This window comes from Phascolarctos cinereus, unplaced genomic scaffold, assembly GCF_003287225.1.
Source record: "Phascolarctos cinereus isolate Bilbo 61053 unplaced genomic scaffold, phaCin_HiC Scaffold_1;HRSCAF=81, whole genome shotgun sequence".
Classification (NCBI taxonomy): Eukaryota; Metazoa; Chordata; class Mammalia; order Diprotodontia; family Phascolarctidae; genus Phascolarctos; species Phascolarctos cinereus.
The window spans coordinates 49744814-49761572 of record NW_027555514.1 but is presented as its reverse complement, the minus strand read 5'-3'; the positions used below and the strand labels follow the sequence as shown (position 1 = coordinate 49761572).

At 41.7% G+C, this 16759-nt stretch overlaps 2 protein-coding genes across 3 annotated transcripts in view; one reads left to right on the top strand and one right to left on the bottom strand.

Moving 5' to 3' along the window:
* Positions 1–1340: 1340 nt before the first annotated feature.
* On the bottom strand, positions 1341–12477 carry LOC144456592 (uncharacterized). Of its 2 annotated transcripts, none has more exons than XR_013485598.1 (4): positions 12332–12477; positions 7830–7899; positions 3701–3899; positions 1341–2692 (listed from the first exon to the last, which is right to left on the bottom strand). XR_013485598.1 is itself a non-coding variant. In XM_078151817.1 (4 exons), exons 1-4 carry the CDS (start codon positions 10370–10372, stop codon positions 2687–2689), a joined length of 312 nt encoding a protein of 103 aa, XP_078007943.1. In that variant the 5' UTR covers positions 10373–10842; the 3' UTR covers positions 1341–2686. The 2 variants fall into 2 exon arrangements, 1 of the variants encoding a protein (XP_078007943.1); XM_078151817.1 differs by lacking the exon at positions 12332–12477 and adding an exon at positions 10336–10842.
* STEAP1 (STEAP family member 1) overlaps positions 10163–16759 on the top strand; it is a 21832-nt gene continuing 15235 nt past the window's right edge. Inside the window, 1 exon segment of the mRNA XM_078151815.1 lies at positions 10163–10324. The gene's annotated coding sequence lies outside the window, so the exon portion shown is untranslated.

The window sequence follows — 16759 nt, the reverse complement described above, 5'->3', positions numbered from 1 at the left end:
GCAAAGATGCTGGCAACTAAAAGATTCCCACATCTCTTGGAAAGAAAGCAGCCAAAGTTTTCATTCTTAGCCCAGTGCCTGGGTGTGCAAGGACAGAAGGGCAGGCTCTGGGCGCTAAGATGAAAGTAAGATGGTGAAAAATATTTCTCTTATTGGGAAGAAGCAGCACTTCAGCTGAGGGCTGCAGCTGAGGAAACGGAGTAACCCAAGAAGGCAGGAAGCATACAGGAGGTGAGGAGGCACAGCACAGAAACTACGTGAGGTAACAGCCAGGTTCAGAGTACAGTGTCCAGTAGGGAGGAGAGAAGGAGAAAGACAGAGATAAAACAGAAACACAGAGACAGAGACAGACAGAGATGGAGCAGCAGAAAACAGCAGCAGCCCTGCAGCATTGGAGACACGAACTACATCTGGCCACATGTGTTTCTACCCTTATGCACACTCCCTATGTGTGTCCACTTTCCCACTGATGGTATGCATATTCCACTTTTGTGGAAAAATATGCCCCATATGGGGGAAAATATTCTGTTGCTACTTCTCTTTCTCCACTATTTTGTGAAATGTCTTTGCCTTGAATTTATTCTGTGGCTGAATAGTAGAAGGAAACATTAGCTTCAGAGCCCATGAGCTTTGGGTTTGAGTAGCTGGGAACCATCACAGTATCTTGAATCTCAGATAACTTTCTAGGGCACTCACACACAGCAGTAGCGGGTTGACGAGGGATTTTTTTCCCATACTTTTGGTCTTTGGCATGGTTTGCCATTTCCTTCTGCAGCTCATTTTACAGATAAGAAATGGAGATAAACAAGGCTAAGTGACTTGCCCATGGTAACACAGAGAGTAAGTGTCTGAGAGGCCAGATTTGAACTCAGAAAGATGAGTCTTCCCAACTCCAGGTCCAGTGCTGTATCCACTGAGTAACCTAGCTGCCCACTATGGGTGAGGGTGTTGCAATGTATAATCAGGCAGGAGTCACTGTTGGTTGATTTTGCTAAATTGCTCCCTCCCCCCCCTTTTTTTTTTTTTTTGCTTTTGAGCAGAGGAGAGGGAAAGAATATATTCAGAAACGAAGGTAAAATAAAAAGATATCAATAAAAATACCAGTTTTTAAAAAGATAGGCAAGGGACTGCAGAGGCCATCTATTCTAACCTTTTCATTTTTCAGATGAGGAAACTGAGATACAGAAAGGAAGAGTAACAGCTAAGGTGACAAAGTACTAGAGAGATAGGATTTGAACACAAGTTCTCTGACTCTTTCCACTGTAATAGGAACGCAGTCAAAGGTATTTTGTTTTTTATTTGTCCTTCTACAAATTTCATCATTTATAAATGCCCTTGGGATTACATGGCTTACTTGTATCCCCTCAGAGCAGCCTGCAGTCCTACAGATATCATGATCTAGCACCTACCTATATAATTTTAATTGTTTTTAACTGTCCTACTTAATTCCTTTTTTATCTCCCCAATTAGATAAGCAGTTCCTTGGGGACAGGAAAAAAAATTTTTTTAACATTCTCATGTATCTTCCACAGTGTCTAACACTGTGGTGCTCAACACACACGGAGTACTTACTAATATTTTTGATTGATTTATGGAAGCAGTATGGCCTCTCTGTAAATAATGATTTTACATGCATCTTAATGAAGATAAAATAAGCTTCTAGATTACAGAAAACCTTATCATCATTGTTGGGAAATAAATCTGTGGGTACTTTGGAGCCTCTTTTGGGAGGCTCCTAATCCCAAGAGGGGTAAACTGAAGTGAGCAAGGGCATATTGTATAGGAAAGGTGAGTCAAAGTAACAGCAATATTGTTTTAAGAATGACTTTAAGCAACTAAGTCATTCTGGCTATTACAAATACACAAATTAAAAATAAAGGACATATGAAAAGAGGCACTACCTGCATCCGGAGAAATAACTGATAAATAGGAGTATGTATACAGTAATTTTACAAATATATACCTATTTGTGTCTAATGGTAGCCATCTCTAAGGCGGAGTGAGGGAAGAAAAAAGGGAAAAAAGAAATTTACATTATAACTTTGTTGTACATTTGGAGGGATTAGCAAGTTGTACATGGTAAATTTGTAGTTTCACATACAATCATCTTTTTTATTGTACTGTTATGGAAATGCTTGTTTTGTTCTCTGAATTGTAAATAAAATATCTTTTTTTAAAGATAAGAACCTAAAAAAAGTAAAAGTGAGTCAGAGTTGTCTAATTTCAGGAAAAAAAGATTCAAAAAAAAGAAAGAAACAGATAGTAAGATTTATTTTTCTATTGCCCTTAAAATTACTATAACTCACATAATACGCTATCACAATACAAAGAGATAAAGGTTCACATTGGGAGGAATTTCTTCATTCTCCAGCTAGTAGCCCTCACTCAAAATTTGGGAAAATCCCTAACACCACTAAGTTATATCGTCAACAATTCTCCTTGCCCCTTAACACTCTTGCAGGCACATAGTTCATAAAATTAAAGAAGGAAAGTTTTCCTGAAACATGAAAGGGGGAAAAAATTGAGCTCACATGAGGTCTCTTAGAAAATAAAGACATGGTCCAACGAGCAACATTCTCTGAAAAGATCTTCAGTTCCACAAGAGGATGCTTCTGTAGTTGTTATGGTTCCCAGCAGATGGCACCAGCACTAAGTCTTGAGAACAAATCTTTTGTTGGCCTCAGTTTCACCTCTGTAGAAGGGAAAACCTCCAGTTACCCTATTAGCCCAAAGACACAGATGTCCCTTTTTCTCTCCTGGAGACTGGAGACCACTCTTCACTAAAGCTATTGACCTTGGTTACTATTCCTGCCAGCCTTTAGCATCACTAAACCTTCAGCAAGAAAGAGGAGTCCACCCTTCTCCATCTCCAAGACAGTCCCAGTCACCAACATCATAGATCAGCTATAAGGGCCACAAAATTGTTCTCCCTCATGCACTGGGAGGGGGCCACCCCTCAATTGTTTGGGAAATGAAAAGGCATGTTGATTCCTCCCAAATTCTCTCCCTTAAGAATCTTTCTACGGAACCTCTCTCATAAGCTAATTACCAGCCATGTCTAAGATGGAGAGGGTAGATAGGAAAAACTGCACACCCTCCTAGTTCTTGAGTATGTGATATCCAAGCTCTAATCTCCCCACCCCATGACTACTCTGCATTTACTTTCTGTATATAGCCCATGTAAGCTCTGAAAATCCTTAGCCCAGCTTCATTCCCACTTCAGCTAGACTGGCCACATCTTCCCCTTAGGGTTCTTGGGGTCCCCCTGAGGAGTCAGAGGTGATTCTCTAAAGCCATCAGCTCAAGCCTCCACTGATTTGCTTCTTGAGAATCAGCTGGTTCTCAAGAACCAGTTGAGAATCAAATTAGTCAGCCTTAAGTAGTTGGTTTGTTTTTTTTAAGAAAGGGGTATTTACAGTGGCAGCTAGGTGGTACAGTAGATAGAGCACTGGCCCTGAATTCAGGAGGATCTAAGTTTAAATCTGGCTTCACACACTTACTAGCTGTGTAAACCCTGGGCAAGTCATTTAACCCCAATTGCCTCCCCCACAAAAAAAGAAAAAGAAAAAGATATTTACTAAGGTTGTATAATTGGAACAAAACATCCCCCTAAACATCTACGATGCATTCTCCCTCAAGTACATACAGAGGCCACAGGGAAATAGACTCAAGGCTGAAGAACACATCTGGAAAAGCTCACCTCCTGGTTGCTGAAAGTCCTTTTTTCCTTATTCAAGGGTGGTTGAAAAGTTACCGTGAAGAAGGTGAACATACATCCATTTAGTCCTCGGATCCCGTTGAAGACACTGCCACCAACTGACCTAGGGATGTCACTTGGGACATCAATGGGAAGGTGGAAAGTCCACATCCTCTGCACCCTTTGATGCTGGAAGGTCCTCCTACAGGCAGAGTGGGAGGGGAAAACAAAGGAGACTTGATCAAGGAAGGAGCTGAGGCCTCTCCTTCCCTGCCCTCTCAGCCTAGGCTACTCTTGTGAACTCACCCTTACTTAGCCCACATAAACTAAGACTTGTTCTCCAGAGCAAAGGGGTGGTAGTGCTAACTCCTTAAGATCCTATAGTCTCTCTTTAGTCAATAAATCAAAAACAAACTGAAGAAAGGGTTAGTATGGAAGTGCTGGACTCTTAGTCTGGAATACCTGGGTTCAAATCCTGCCACTGACATTTACTTGCTGTGTGACCCTGAACCATTCACTTAACCTCTCTGAGTCTCAGTTTCCTCACCTGTAAAATAAGGAAGTTTGACTAAATGGCTTCTAAGGTTTCTTTCCAGCTCTAAATCCTAGGCTCCTTGAGGGCAGGAACTCTTTTGCCTCTTATTATATCCCCAGAGCTTAGCACAATGCTGGGAGCACAGTACAGAGTGAAAAAATGTTTGCTGTTTGATTGAGAGTGAACACACCCACACAAGAACCTGTTAAGGAAACCTATGAAGGAAGAAAACTCATGTGCTTGGGGTAACTCACTATTTTGGATTAAAAAAGGCTTGGATGTCATTGGTCCATTCAGGAACATTGGCACGCTTCTCTACTACGTGCTTGTCTGCCGATCCTCACTGCTCTCCCACTGGGCAAGTCCTCTTCCCTTCTATATTGGAACTAATGTAGTATTTACAAGCCTTTTCAACTTACAATCACCCTCAGAAGGACAATGAGAAAGTATTACCTCAGTTCGACATCTCACTTGGTGTCCTGGATGCTGTTTCTTTACACTCATAGTTTTTATAGTTTATACCCAGTTTTTAATAAATGAAAGTTCTTTCTTCACCCCTTTAAACTCTCACACCATTTATAAACCAACAGGGTGTGATCCTACATCTTTCACGAGGTGTTTCAAGTCTTCATATTTACACTGTGATTAATTTTATATACCACACTGCTAAAATCCCATCTGAAAGCTGTTTCTTCAAACATGCGTTCTGATTTCTTTGAGGTGTCAAAGTACCCTTCTATAATAACTGCAATATCTTACATCTTTTAATTTGTTGTTGCTCAGTCATTTTCAGTCGTGACTGGCTCTTGGTGACCCCATTTGGGGTTTTCTTGGCAAAGATACTGGAGTAGTTTTCCTTCCTTCTCCAGCTCATTTTACAGATGAGGAAACCAAGGTCAACAGATTTAAGTGACTTGCCCAGGGTCACACAGCTAGTCTGAGGCCAGATTTGAACTCAGGAAAATGAGTCTTCCTGACTCCAAGCCTGATACTCTATCCACTGCGTCACCTATCTTGCTCTTTATATCTTTTAATAGTTTTAATAGTTGATTTAAATACTTTAATATTTTTTCAGCATTAAAATGTCCTATCTGAAAAGGGCCACAAAGAAACAATTCTTTACACACAGGTCAAAAGCAAAGACCTATGCAAAATTGTGAAACACCAACACTTTTTTTTCTAGATATCCAGTGAATCTTTTTTCATCCTCTGTCTCAAAAATCTGGCACATTTAGCCTCATCCATAATAAATCAGAGATAGATACCATCTCTTCACCCCCTCTTTATTGTAAGCATGTTCAAACAACAGCCTGGTCAAAAAGCCTGGATTCAGTTATGCTGATGATTCCAAATACTTAACTGATGATTCTGGAGACCAACACTTCCTGGAGAAAAGCATAATTATGCAGTGCTTAGGAGTACTTGTGTCTGATGAAAACAACTTGATGTCTAGGAAGCTAAGAAAACTGCCCCTCTTGAAAGAATTTACAGAGAGCCTTGAGAGGGACAAAATTCAAAATCTAGACTATTAAAGGGAATGAAAATGAGAATGAACAAAAGGCAACAAGTGATAAATGGGTGACAGAGCTTTGTATATTACTTAGTGTCCTCCCGCTGGAAATCCAGTGCTATTTTCGAGAGGCCAGCAGTTCATAGGGAGAGTCCATTTCCCATCATATTCAAATAATGTTAAACACGACAGTCTGACCATCTAAACACTGAGCCCCGCTTTGTGAACAATTTTTAAAAATCTAAATAGTTAGATTTTCATTCTTAGCCATGGTAAAAAAAAAAAAAACCAACTACATAGAAGGTTAGAACTAGGACAAACCTAGATCAAGGAGGAAATCTCACATCAGATACTTTGGGGTTATACCATTCTGGGCAACAGCAGTCTTTGCAACACTCTGTGCTTCCATTTTTTTCATCTGGAAAAGGAGAAAGTTGGACTTGATGGCTTCTAGATTCTACTGCAGTTCTAATTCTCTGATCTCTCGTCTTACGGATGAGGAAATTGAGTCCAAGAGAAGGGAAATGACTTTTCTAAGGGTACAAAGCCAGTCAATCGCTCAGCATCCAAAGCTTGGACTCTCGTCACCATGGAATCCATTTCTTGAAGTAACACTACAGCTGGGTGATGATGGAAAGGTGGGTTTGCAGCATAAAATGAGAGGCGCAGCAGAGGGATTACTGGCCCCAGGCCAATGTGGTTCTGCCGCTGTGATTTATTGATAACAAAAAATTACACAACTATCCACTTCTCTTCATGTAAGTGATAAAGTTGAATGTTTTAAAAATCCTTTGCTGCTAAAGGTTTATAGATACCTACATATATTACACATATATAAATGGTCATTATATAGATGTGTGTGTGTGTGTGTGTATGTGTGTGTGTGTGTGTGTGTATAATCTTTTCAATCAGAGCCTTAACTAGTCTGGGAGAATGTGGTTTTTGCCCCAGGGGGTACTCAAATGTTGAGGGTACTGGCAATACATATACTTCAGCAGAAAAAGTTTCCAGCAGCTGAAGTGTATTTGAAGATGAATTGTGCTTGCATCAGGGGCTGGAATTGCTAGCTATAACCCTGTTTTTGATGTTTGTCTCACCATACAGAACACTATCCATTGAAAGCCATACTGGTTTTGAAAAGTATGTGCTATTGATACTGATCCAGACCAACAATGAATACTTTCCACTTGTTCTTCACTGAAACTTGTATCAATTAGAGAAGGGCTTTCCATACCATCTGTACCAAATAAGGCAGGAATTTTGGACACCAACAGTTAATGTCTACGGAAACTCTAAGAACTGTGTGATTCTTAGCATCCTCTGCCTCCTTTTCCATTCTGCCGTCATTCTGGGACACAAAAGACTGAGAGCCATTTTGTATTTTTATCAATTCTGTTTTACAATTATAATATTTGTAACTAATATAATTAATATTTTTAAATTATCGGTTTTGTTTTACACTGATAATAACTGACACATAGCCCTTTAAGGTTTGCAAAGTGTTTTACACATATTATCTCATTTGCTACTCGTAATTACCCTTATCTGTTTTTTATAAATATTCCCATTTTACAAGAAACCGAGATTAAATGGCTTGACCATCCAATCTCTTGACTACCCCATAGGTCATCACATTCAAAAAATTAGTTACTAAATGGCCAACTTATAGGGATGTGGGTAGGGTCTGCACAGTAGCCAATCTGTCTCTGACTATGCTGGAAATTTTTCAAGTTTCGTAGAGTCAGCTAGAGCTTTTGTTAGCCTTTGAGAACCCAGAGTCTCCTCTACTAAGGTCCTACCCCAATGCCTCATGGCAGAAACGCCAATGAATAACACAGGCTTCCTGCCCAAAATTCTCATTAGAGTTATGTAATGTCTATAAACTGGTTGTCTTAATTAGATTTAATTGTCTCAGAAGCCTACTGAGCTTAAAACAAACAAAAAACCAAACCCACTTATCTACTTTCTAAGAAGTTCAGAGAGCCAGTACAATATGGTAGATTTGGGGACAGCCTTGGAGTTAGATAAACAGAGGTTCAACTCAGCCTGATACAGATTAGCCAAGAGGCCATAGACAAGGTGCTCACCTCTTAGTGCTCTCTATCAGTAGAAAATTTTCACTCCAGGAGTTTCCAACACCAATCATATGTCTAGAATCTATTCAAAAAACAAACAAAATATTTCAAAAAATTAAACTAAATCCAGTCATGTCTAACTCTTCATGACCCCATTTGGGGTTTTCTTGACAAAGATACTGAAGTGGTTTGCAATTTTCTTCTCCACCTCTTTTTGCAGATGAGGAAACTGAGGCAAATAGGGTTAAGTGACGTGCCCAGCATCACATAGATAGCGTCTGAGGCTGGATTTGAACTCAGGTCTTCCTGACTCCAGGGCTGGCACATTATCCACTGTACCACCTAGCTTCCCCAAAATGCATAACTTTATTTTAATAAGTATATCAAGAAGTGATATGAAGTTTTAACTTAGGGCAGAGTAAGGGAACCATTGTAATGAGTCATTTTATCCTACTATACTAATCCTACATCTAGAATAGAGATTATGAAATTGAAAGGGTGCTTTACTCAAGTACAACCTGTAGAATGAGTCACTGACATTATATTTACCTTTCATTTATGTAGTTATGGGAATTTGAGCTGAAAGATACCTTAGAGAACATTGAGTCAGGCCCCCTCATGTTTACAGATTGGAAACTGAGGCCCTGGGTGGGGGAGGGGTAATAGAGATTTGCCCCAAATCACAGGGCTAGATTTGGGATCCAACAGTAGGCCCACTGCTGGTTTGCTAACTTTATAGTGTTATAGTGTACACATCTCCAGATCTTGGTGCCCTGGAAGGAATACTGGATTTGGAATCAGGAGACCTGGCTTCAGACCCTAGTCACCTAAGGTGTCCACTCAGTTAAAGTGAGGGGATTAGACTCACTGACCTATAAGATTCCTTCCAGCTCTAAGACCCTATAAACTTTAAATTTCCAAATTCAACAAGACTTAAACACACTGTAGTGGTTTGCCTGGCTATAAAAAAGATGGGTTTGGAAACAAACAAGTGTTCAGTTTTCTCCAAATGCTTTTGCTTCTGTTTAACTTTCATTAGTTTGCGGTGTTTCTCTTTGGCCAATCTGGGTGCAAAACTGTTTCTGCTTCCTACCACTTAACCTTAGAGGACTCCCATTTTCTTTTTCTTTTTAAAATTTTCTTTTTAATTCAAATTGATTTTTAAAAATGAACCAAAATCTGCCTTCTCTCCCTCCTACTTCACCCCTATTGGAAAACCGATGTAACAAATATGTATGGTCACAGAAAACAAATTCCTACTTGGTCATGTCCAAATATGTGTGTGTATACACATACAACATATACATATATGTGGGTATGTGCATATACGTGTATTAGGAACAGTGAGATATATACACATATACGTGTGTGTTTATTTTGTGTGTGGAGAAGAAAAGAGAGAAAAGAAAGAGGGAAGAAAGCAGACAGATAACTTGCTCTGTAGTGTCAGGAGATGGGTAGCCTTTTTCATAGGATCTCCCATTTTCACCACCAGGTGTCAATCTGTGGCGATCTTATGAAGCTACTGAAAGGACAGGCCATAACTGAGGATAAATGCCAAGATTTCAAAAGCAGTAATAAACGGGCTGGGTTAAGTTGTGGATGAAACACAGAAAACACTGTTAGACCTTGAACAATTTGTTTGGTTCTGGATACAAAGGAAACCCCCGATTTTGCGTCCATCAGGTACCTCCAGGAAGACTTGCGCAAAGGGAGCTTGGCCTCATCCCCAGAAATGCAGGAAAAGCCCGCCCTTCACTTTCGGGAGCTAACACCCCAAGCCATGCTTCTGAGGTGCGCTCTGTAGAAAGCAAACCCTAAACGAATTCCATCCCGGACGTGCAAGAGCCTCCCAGATGGGAACTGCGCAGACTAGAAGCTCTTTTTCCACTACGAGCAGTTGTTAAATAGGGTCCCTTGTTTCTGGAATTGGAAAGTCGAGGCGAGGAGACCGATGGAGACTTTGAAGGACGGGCGGGAATAGAGGGGACCTAGCAATCGGAGTCTCAGGTCATGGAGGTCCACCCTCGGAGCCCAGCGCTCTTGGGCCGGGGCTGGGGCAGTAGGGCTTAGGGGGATCTTGCACTTTGGTCCGGGGCTCCTGGCCATGGGTGAGGGGGCGGGGGAGAGCACAGGAAAGGGCTTGAAGAACTCAGGCGGCAGAGAAAGCAAACTGAAGAAGTGAGCATTATTTCCCCGGAGAGGGGCAGGGGCAGGGAATCGCGACTGGGGGAGGAGCTTGGGCCCGTAGGCGGGGGTTCCCGAGGAGTTACTGGTGGAGTGGAGGGGAGGGGAGGGAAAGGGGTGGATAGGGAAAGGATATTTGACCCGAGGGAAGGAGGAAAGGAGAGCCAGTGTAGAACCGGGAGAAGGTGGGTATTGCTGAAATTGATGAGGCTGGCTGTGCTTTGTGGGTGGAAAGTCGAGGTGGGGGGCAGCGGGAGCGGGGCAGGACACTTCTGGACCAAGCGCTGTTGCAGCAGAAGCTCCTCCGGGACTGGCAGCTGGTGAGTCTTACCTTGCTCAATTGCAGTTTTCTCCCTGCTGCCTTGCATTCCCTCTCCCTGAGCCCTGGGAGCCCCTAGCTCAGAGCTGTCCTGTTGGAGGAAGGCGCTGACCAAATTTGCCTGGGCTGGAGCTCAATGCATCCTTTATGCCTGGCTGCCCTGGCGAGGAACAGCCCAGCTAACCTCAGATCACACCGCTCCCTTGTGCGGAGGAAGGGCAGCCCGCTTCTCTACTAAAAACCAGTGACTCTCAGGGAAATGAATGAATGGCCAAAGAGAGAAAGCCTCGGGCTGAGTTCTGATGAAAAGTCGCCCCACGTGTTCTCCAGCTTCCTCTTGCGTACTGCACGTTTGCCAGCGCTACATGCATTTTGCTTAGATTAGTCAATGAATCCATCAACAAACGTTTAGCAGGCATGCCAGGCCCTGTGCTTGGCTGTGGAGGACAGCCCTTAGACAAGTGATTTCACTGGTACCTCTCCCTCACTCCTGTTTTCCAAGGGAATAATCCTCATGTTTTCAGCCTGTTCTCTCAATAGTGCAGTGGGAAACAGGAAGATATCTTCCTGAGCTCAAATCTGCCCTCAAACACCTCTGAACTGTGTGACCCTGGGCAAGTCACTTAACCCCGTTTGCCTCAGTTTCCTCATCTGTAAAATGAGCTGGAGAAGGAAGTGGCAAACCACTCCAGTATCTCTACCAAGAAAACCCCAAATGGGGTCAGCAAAGACAACTGAACAAAGAAAAAAAAATTCTTTCATATCTTCCCACTCAGGAATAACACTCCCAATGGGTTGGTTATAAATATAAATGTTTCACTAACCGGGCAGGTTGAAAAGACCAAGCACTAGAAATGGCCTAAACTATGGCAATCCATCCCTGGTTTTTTTTTTCTTATTTAAAAAAAAATACACTCTCTAATGAATTACATCTTTTTTTAAAGTCTGTTGCCTTGTGTTTACATGCAAGGGTTAATTAACTAGGTGGTACAGTGGACAGAGCAAACGTCTGCAATCAGGAAGATATGAACTCAAACTTGGCCTCAGACACTTCCTGTGTGACCCACTGTCTGCCTCAGTTTCCTCAACTGTAAAATGGGGATAATAACAGCACCTACCTTGCAGGATTCTTGTGAGGATCAGATGATATTTGTAAAGCTCCTGGCACATAGTTGACACTAAATAAATGAGTATTCCCTTCCTTTCCCTTTTACCACAGTCATTTCCTTCTACCCAATCCTACCCCTAACTCCTATTGTAACTCTTATAACAAAGAAAGACATTCAAGCAAAAGCAAAGGACAAAACTACTGGATCTGAGTGTGTATGTAAAGTGCTCCACATCTGTAGTCCCTCCTCCTCTACTCAGAGCCCTCCAGCACTGAAAATGTTCATGGCCATTCATTAGAATTCTGAGGGTTTTTTTGTTTTCATTATTCACTACAGTATTGTAGTCACCGTTTATGTCATCCTAATGGTTCTGCTTTCCTTACTCTGAATCACTTGTGTCTTCCTATGGTGACATGGTGGGTGCTACATTGTTGTTTTTACCCATGTAGGTTATGTGTGCCCACCTAGATTTATCTCGATGTGGCTCATGAGGAGGCAAGAATACATATCTCTAGCATCTCTCCCATCCTTCTCCAGTGAAGACTTTGATTCCTACCAGGAGGGGAAGTCAGAGGTTGGGGCCAGAGGCTGACCCTTCTGCTCTCCCCAGAGAAAGGGGCTTTGGGGCTAGAAGTATATCTATCTAGTCCCTTAAATATAAAAGTCTATGGGAAGTAAAAAAAAAAAAGTCTAGGGAAAGTAAAATTTTAGGTTCAAGCTACACTCCTGATCTCTATGCCTTAATGGGAAAAGAGAGACACGAGCAATATAAACAAAGCTTGACCCCCTTCCACAAAATGCCAGTTCCACAATGAACATACAAAGCAAATAAGATACAAACCCATTTATCTAAGTTATAGCAAGACAGAAGTCAGAAAACGTATGCATAGAATACTTACCAAGCAATACAGAATGAATGAGCTTTTTGATTGGGAGCAAGGTAACTCAGCTCAACCATGACAGTCTCAGACCTCATGCTATCCCATCTCTCAGGGAAATTCCTTGAAGTCTCTGGTATAGCAAGCTGAGGACAGAGTTATAACAGAGATTACCAACTCCTCTCATGTCAGCTTCTTCCCAGAGTCTCCCTCTCCCTTCAGAGAACTGAAGAGAAGTTGGAATGTTACATCTTCTTTCCTAAAGCTAGTAGACAGAAAGTCAGAATCTCTCTTCTCTCCAGCTCTCACCAACTCTGCCTGCCCTTCACACAATAATCAGTTTCCCCCAATGAAAAGAGAGTCCCATATAATTGGCCCTTTGAGCCAAGGGCCACATCCAGATTTTCTACATTCCCGATTTCTTATAGGATAATAATGAAGATGTACCATAGCACCAACTCTGCCTGCCCTTCATACAACAATCAGTTTCCACCAATGAACAGAGTCACATATAATTGGCCTTTGGCCTAGGGCTACATTTGGATTTTCTATATTTCCAATTTCTCATAGCACAATAATAAATATGTACTTTGTGCATATATCGAATTACATTTTTAAAAGACATTAGCCATATATAAATTTTACTTCAAAGAGCCATGCTTTTGTATGAGTACATCCTCTGCCAAAGCTGATTTCACCCTTTCTATATTACTTAATAGATGATCCTTGGAAGTTGCTATGATCCCAAGGTTTATTAATCTTCAGCCAACCTAGTAAGGAGGCTGCCCAGGCCTAGCCAAGCTGTTCTTCAGGCAACTGGCATGCAATCTATCTGTAAGCCCATATTCCAGGCCTTTCTAGTTTGGCACAACCTGTTGGACCAAAAGTTCAATATGAGTCAATGGTAACGGCAGAGGAGGGGAAAAAAAACTAATGCGGTATTGGGCTGCATTGAGAGTAATAAGGAGGTGATGCCCCACTGTATTCTGCCCTGGTCAGATCACATAAGAAGTGTTCAGTGATCAGGTCTGAGGGGCACAATTTAGGGAGGGCATTGATAAGCTAGATAACACCCTGAGGCAGGATGGTAAAGAACCTTAAATCTAACATTCTGATGGGGAAGATAACATATAAACAACTATGTCCACGTAAGACATGTCTGTGTATGTATAGATATATAGATATAGATATATAGTGTAAACGGGAGAGAACCTTGTGGGGGGGGGAAGGAGAAGAGAGAGAGAGAGAGAGAGAGAGAGAGAGAGAGAGAGAGAGAGAGAGAGAGAGAGAGAAGAGAGAGAGAGAGAGAGAGATCTAGCTGGGAAATGCCTATTGGAATTGTTCAAAAGTAGACTAGACTACTTTGGGAAGTCTTCAAGCCAAGGCTATATAACCCCTTGTCGGACAGCTTGTGGTAGACATTCTTTTTCATTTATTGGGTGGGTGGGGAGGCTTCCAGCTCTAAAATTCTGTGACTTACCCAAAGATTGAGCTCTGCAGGCTCAGACTCTAGGAGTCTCCACACCCTGTGAGGATTTTGGTAGATGAATTTTAAGTAGGAGAGGAAAAAAAGGCAAATGCTTAAAAAAACAGCAAAGGAAAACATCTGCCTTTCCCAGCTGAATGTGGTAAAACAAGTGTACACAAGTAATTATAAGAAGGCTTGGAAATGTAATGCAGTCCACAGTGTCTTCTAGTCATTCAGTTTCTTCATATCCGGATGCCTTCAACATAAGCAGGAGCCAGTTATGACTGAGTCAATATTTAGCATAAACTGCAGCCCAATGATCCTGGAGCAGCCAAATGAAATGGAAAACATTCTAAGAACAGCAGGAGTCAATCCCTGGAGCTCCTGACACCTAGATACTGTAATGCCTTCTGCTGAGTTGCCCAATCCAAGCTTCCTCTGCTTAAAATGAGGAAATTAAGCAGGAATAAATAAAACATATGAAGACTGCTATGTGTTGTGATTATCAATGTCTGGGTACAAGCAGAGACTTATCTGATGACAGTCTGTAAAATTTACTTTACTTAGTGACTGGATACATCCTGTCTGCTCCTTCATCGATGGCAGCCTTGCCCTCGACCCCCACACTTAACTTGTTGCCCTGGGTTTTTCCTTGGCAATGCTTTCCAAAATGGCCTCCCAGCTCTCTGAAACTAATGGTTAGATGAAAACTGTCCATTTGCCCAGTTTGTAAAGCTACCTTTGTATTGTATGTAAATAATGGCCCTAAGTCCCCTAGCACTGCCAATCTGGTGGGTGCCTCAGAGAAGAGCCCCCTGACCTTTATTCACCCCCTCAGTGCCATGGCCAAAGCAACTTTGTACTGACTCTTAGATGAGACAGGCTCTAGACCACAAATTAAGAGAAGGATTTTCCCCAACCTTCTCATCCTATCTGCCTTCCCTTTTCCTCTCTACCATTTCCTCCTCATAATGTCAATTGATTTTCACTCCACTAAGTTCCAGCTCTTTGTTGAGTGAGACCCCACAAACATCTGATGGAGTTTCATAAGAGAGACAGAAGTCTAGCTATGTATTAGTACACGGTTTAGTCTTGTGCAGTGATGGCTAGGAATTTTTGTGTGGAGATGGGAGAGAGGAGAGCGTACCACAAACTAGGGCCATGGCAAATGGCATAAAGTGTACGCTTAGTTGCAGAGTAAGTACGGAAGGCAAAAGCTTACCCATCTGATCCCTTCCTATTTTCGCTCATTACTCTTCTTATAAAGTGCTAAGCTCTGCTGTTTCTATGTTGCTAAAGATGGCATAGTGGATAGAGTGCTGGTCCTGGAGTCAGAAAGACTCATCTTCTTGAGTTTAAATATGGCCTCAGACATTTACTAGCTGTGTGACCCTGGGCAAGTCACTAAACACTGTTTGCCTTAATTTCCTCATCTGTAAAATGAGCTGGAAAAGGAAATGACAAACTATTCCAGCACCATTGCCAAGAAAACCCCAAAAGGGTCGTGAAGAGTCAGACATGACCAAAAAACGACTGAACAGCAAGACTGCAAGTGCTATCAGGCCCCTCAAAATTTGGTGAACCAGGTCAAAGTCCCAGTTGCCCCCACCATGCTTGTGGCTCTGATGTCATGACTTGAAGTAATCCATTGCAGAAAATGGAAGTCATTTCAGTCTTTTGGAGAGCTTCACGGGTAGATGCTCCTACACGGCAGAACAATCTAAGCACGCTTAGAACCTAGCACAGCAGCCAAAACATGTTGGAAATGAACAAATTTAAGGGATTCAGAATTCATACACACTGTGACAATTTTATAGAAGACAGAAAAATCCTTTGCTATTGAAACTCATTTGGAATGCAACAAGGCATTACTCAAATGAAAATCACATCTCAATCACTGCTCACCTGGCAAATGTTAAGACAGAAAGTATGCAATAATGGATGGCAGCTATTTCCTAACAAACTTCATAAGCTTGGCTTCCCCCAAAGGGATGTAAATTCAGATATATTGTATAGGGTTTGATGAGGCAAGAATATCATGAAACATGAAAGTAATGTCAATTTCTCTGTGTTAATATGGCCTTTGTTCCATTTAGTTTTCCGCATTAATGTTACCTTTAAAACATCAAAGAATTCAATGTCTGTTTTAATAGAAATGATTTTTTTTATTCCTAGCCCAGTCATCTGCTCTTAATGTAACACAGGACAATATGTACTCTTCCATGGTACAGCATCTCATAAATAAATAGATTGTAATATCCTCGGGGGCAGGAGTTGTGTCTTAATTTTTCTCATCTCCAACTTAATTCCCAACACGGGACTTAGGGTATGGGAACCACTGAATAAATATTTGCTTGTCTGCTTGATTTTTCCTCTGTTTCAAACACATGTTCTAAAGGTATAAGCAGTAGTAAAAATCAAGTGCTACTATCCTTAGGATCATCAATTCATCAGTTTAAAGCTGGAAAGAACCTCAGAAGTCATCTAGTTAAACCCCTCATTTTTCAAGCAGGAGAAAAATGGGGCCTATCGAGGTTAAGTGATTTGTCCAAGATCACCCAGGAAACAAGTGGCAGAGTTGAGATTCTCACCCAGCTTCTCTGTCTCCAAATCCAACATTCTACACCATTCACCACTGTTATTCATTCATTTTGCAGCCATATCTGACTCTTCATAACCCCATCTGGGGTCTTCTGAGCAAAAAGAGTGGCATAGTTTGCCATTTCCTTTTCCAGTTCATTTTACAGATGCGGAAACTGAGGCAAATGAGGTTAAATGACTTTCCCAGAGTCACACAGCTAGTAAATGTCTGAGGCCAGATTTCAAGCCAGGAAGATGAGTCTTCCTGACTCCAGGCCCAAGGCTCTACCCACCGCACCACCTAGCTGCTCCTATAGCATGCTGCCTCTCCAACAAGGAGAAGCAAATAGTATATATGTAGATGATGTATAATGCTACAGATATAAACCAAGTCTTTGAGG

Excerpts from the sequence above, each read along its gene's own strand:
- LOC144456592 (XM_078151817.1), bottom strand. The coding sequence starts at position 10,372 with ATGCAAGGCAGCAGGGAGAAAACTGCAATTGAGCAAG. Across the intron at positions 7,900-10,335 it reads GAAAACTGCAATTGAGCAAG|ATTCTAGACATATGATTGGT; the intron begins GTAAGACTCACC and ends TTTTTTGAATAG. Across the intron at positions 3,900-7,829 it reads CTGATAGAGAGCACTAAGAG|GAGGACCTTCCAGCATCAAA; the intron begins GTGAGCACCTTG and ends CTCTGCCTGTAG.